Source organism: Drosophila yakuba, chromosome 3L (assembly GCF_016746365.2).
Source record: "Drosophila yakuba strain Tai18E2 chromosome 3L, Prin_Dyak_Tai18E2_2.1, whole genome shotgun sequence".
Taxonomy (NCBI): Eukaryota; Metazoa; Arthropoda; class Insecta; order Diptera; family Drosophilidae; genus Drosophila; species Drosophila yakuba.
The window spans coordinates 9,009,852-9,011,812 of record NC_052529.2 but is presented as its reverse complement, the minus strand read 5'-3'; the positions used below and the strand labels follow the sequence as shown (position 1 = coordinate 9,011,812).

The 1,961-nt window shown below is 44.2% G+C and overlaps 1 protein-coding gene across 3 annotated transcripts; it reads left to right on the top strand.

Annotated features, from left to right (window-relative positions):
* The first annotated feature begins 216 nt into the window (after positions 1-216).
* LOC6533453 (actin-binding Rho-activating protein) lies at positions 217-1,197 on the top strand. Of its 3 annotated transcripts, none has more exons than XM_002094128.3 (2): positions 217-319; positions 386-1,197. In XM_002094128.3, exons 1-2 carry the CDS (start codon positions 305-307, stop codon positions 908-910), a joined length of 540 nt encoding a protein of 179 aa, XP_002094164.1. In that variant the 5' UTR covers positions 217-304; the 3' UTR covers positions 911-1,197. The 3 variants fall into 3 exon arrangements, with proteins under 3 accessions (XP_002094164.1, XP_039230141.1, XP_039230143.1); XM_039374207.2 differs by having other exon boundaries at positions 220-319; positions 374-1,197; XM_039374209.2 differs by having other exon boundaries at positions 224-326.
* The last annotated feature ends 764 nt before the right edge of the window (positions 1,198-1,961 follow it).

Here is a 1,961-nt window from a genome sequence, read left to right as displayed (position 1 = left end):
ATCCACCAACTGTTACTACCCTAGTTGCCAGTTATCACATCAGGTTAAGGGCTAAAAGCAAAAGGAACTGTTGTTAAATATAATAACAGATAATAACATTTAAAAATATATAGGTAAGTTACCAAAAACTATAGTTAACTTAAAGTAATATAATGCAGGGTAATAACATTTTCATAATAACACACTTTTCAAACCTGGCTGACGTGTTTGCTTACCAGCTGAAATCAGAGTAGGCTTCACTGTGGTTTGATAGCGACAAACATTTTCGGCAAACAACCGTTCAAATTTCCAGCATAATTATAAAATGGCTGAAAACCAGGTGAGTGGTCGGTCAGCCAAGTTGATTTGCCAATTACCTTTGAGCCTCAAAATGGAATCCCTGCAGGACTCGTCGGTCTCGTCACGCATCACGCTCTTTAACCAGCAAGCTGAACAGCATAAAAACTGGATGATGATAAACCCCTTTGCCCATTACAACGTCAGTGAGATGCCGAAGAGGACTTTTGCAGAGGATGAATACGGCAGAGCGCCGACGGGCAGTCTTTCCGAGCAGAGATCCTTGCAGGCCAGTGTTCGTGCTCTGGAGGAGATCCTGCAACTCTGCGATATGATACAGAAATCCGGTCGAGATGATCCTATTGATGGCAGAAAAGTACTCGCTTTCGGCCAGCTATTTGAAACCTACAACGATATATCCGACAAGTTGCTGGCCACGCTGTTGGGTGCTCGAAAGTATGGATTCATTGACTTTAGCGGGGAAACCCTTTTCCAAGGTCGCGATGACACAGAACCCGTCCGCCTGCTTCGTCCCTTCGAGGAGCTCCAAACCGAAATCATTGCCAAGGTCGCTGGTCTGCGCTGCGATTTCACTGAAAAACCGGAGGAATCCACTCTACTTCGCGAGGATTAGCCAATGTTTTCTGCTTAAAAGTGGGCCCGAAACTGTCACCTACTTCTGACCCGTGTCAAAACCACGGGCACGTGTTCGCCTCTGAGCCCTTTTGCTAATTGAATTAAAGTCTCGCTACCTGGCCAAAAGGCTTTTAACCAACAGCGAAAAACCAGTGCGAAAAACCGCCAATCCCATCACGTATACGACATGAGGGCCCTCTCGCAAACACCTGTCGCTGTGGCTTTTTAATAGCACTTCACCACTGCGATTGTATTGCCTTCAGGAAATAAACAAATTATAGCCGACTTAGTTGAATTTCTTCGCTTAGCTGACAAATTATGTTCAATTGTTTGAGTAAATGGAAGACTGTAAGTCATTTGCTTTCTCGGCTGCTCACTTGAAGGTCGATAAGCGCATTAACACATTGTGTAAAAGTATGAAGGTATGTTTTGCTATATTAGAGAGTATTTCAATTCAATGTTTAATATACCTAACGATTCTTTTAATGGTATTCACTGTTGGAAATTCCGCTGAAGCGTGGGCTGTCGTGTAATGTACCACTGATTTAATTTACCGATGAATTGAGCCACCCCCATTGATTCCTCACCTCGATCCCGGCCAGAAAACATCAATTTTCGTGCTCTAAAGCCTCAATAAATTCGCACACAGGCATCAAATGATTGAATAATGAAGAGGGAATGGATGAGTTCCCGCTATTTGTGACACATAATTATGATGGAGCGAATGAATGCGGGCGGAATGGAAGGAAATTATCTAAAATAAACATGTTTCCATGTTTTTGGAGCCTGGCGCAAAAGAAGGAAAATCATGGCGTGGGTTAAATGGAATTTGTTATGCAAATGTCATGACTCGGCTCGTTGCGCACAACATCCGTTTGCCATTTTTCCCACTGCCAACTCGTGGCGGAAGGCCAAAATGTGGAGCCACAAAAGGGCCAAAAGCCAGAAGCCTCCCACTGGGTGACTCACAGAATTGTGCGATGTAGGTGCTGATTGTTCGGCTCGAAAATTGTTTGGCTTCGGTCCTGCGGGTGAACGTGAACTATGCA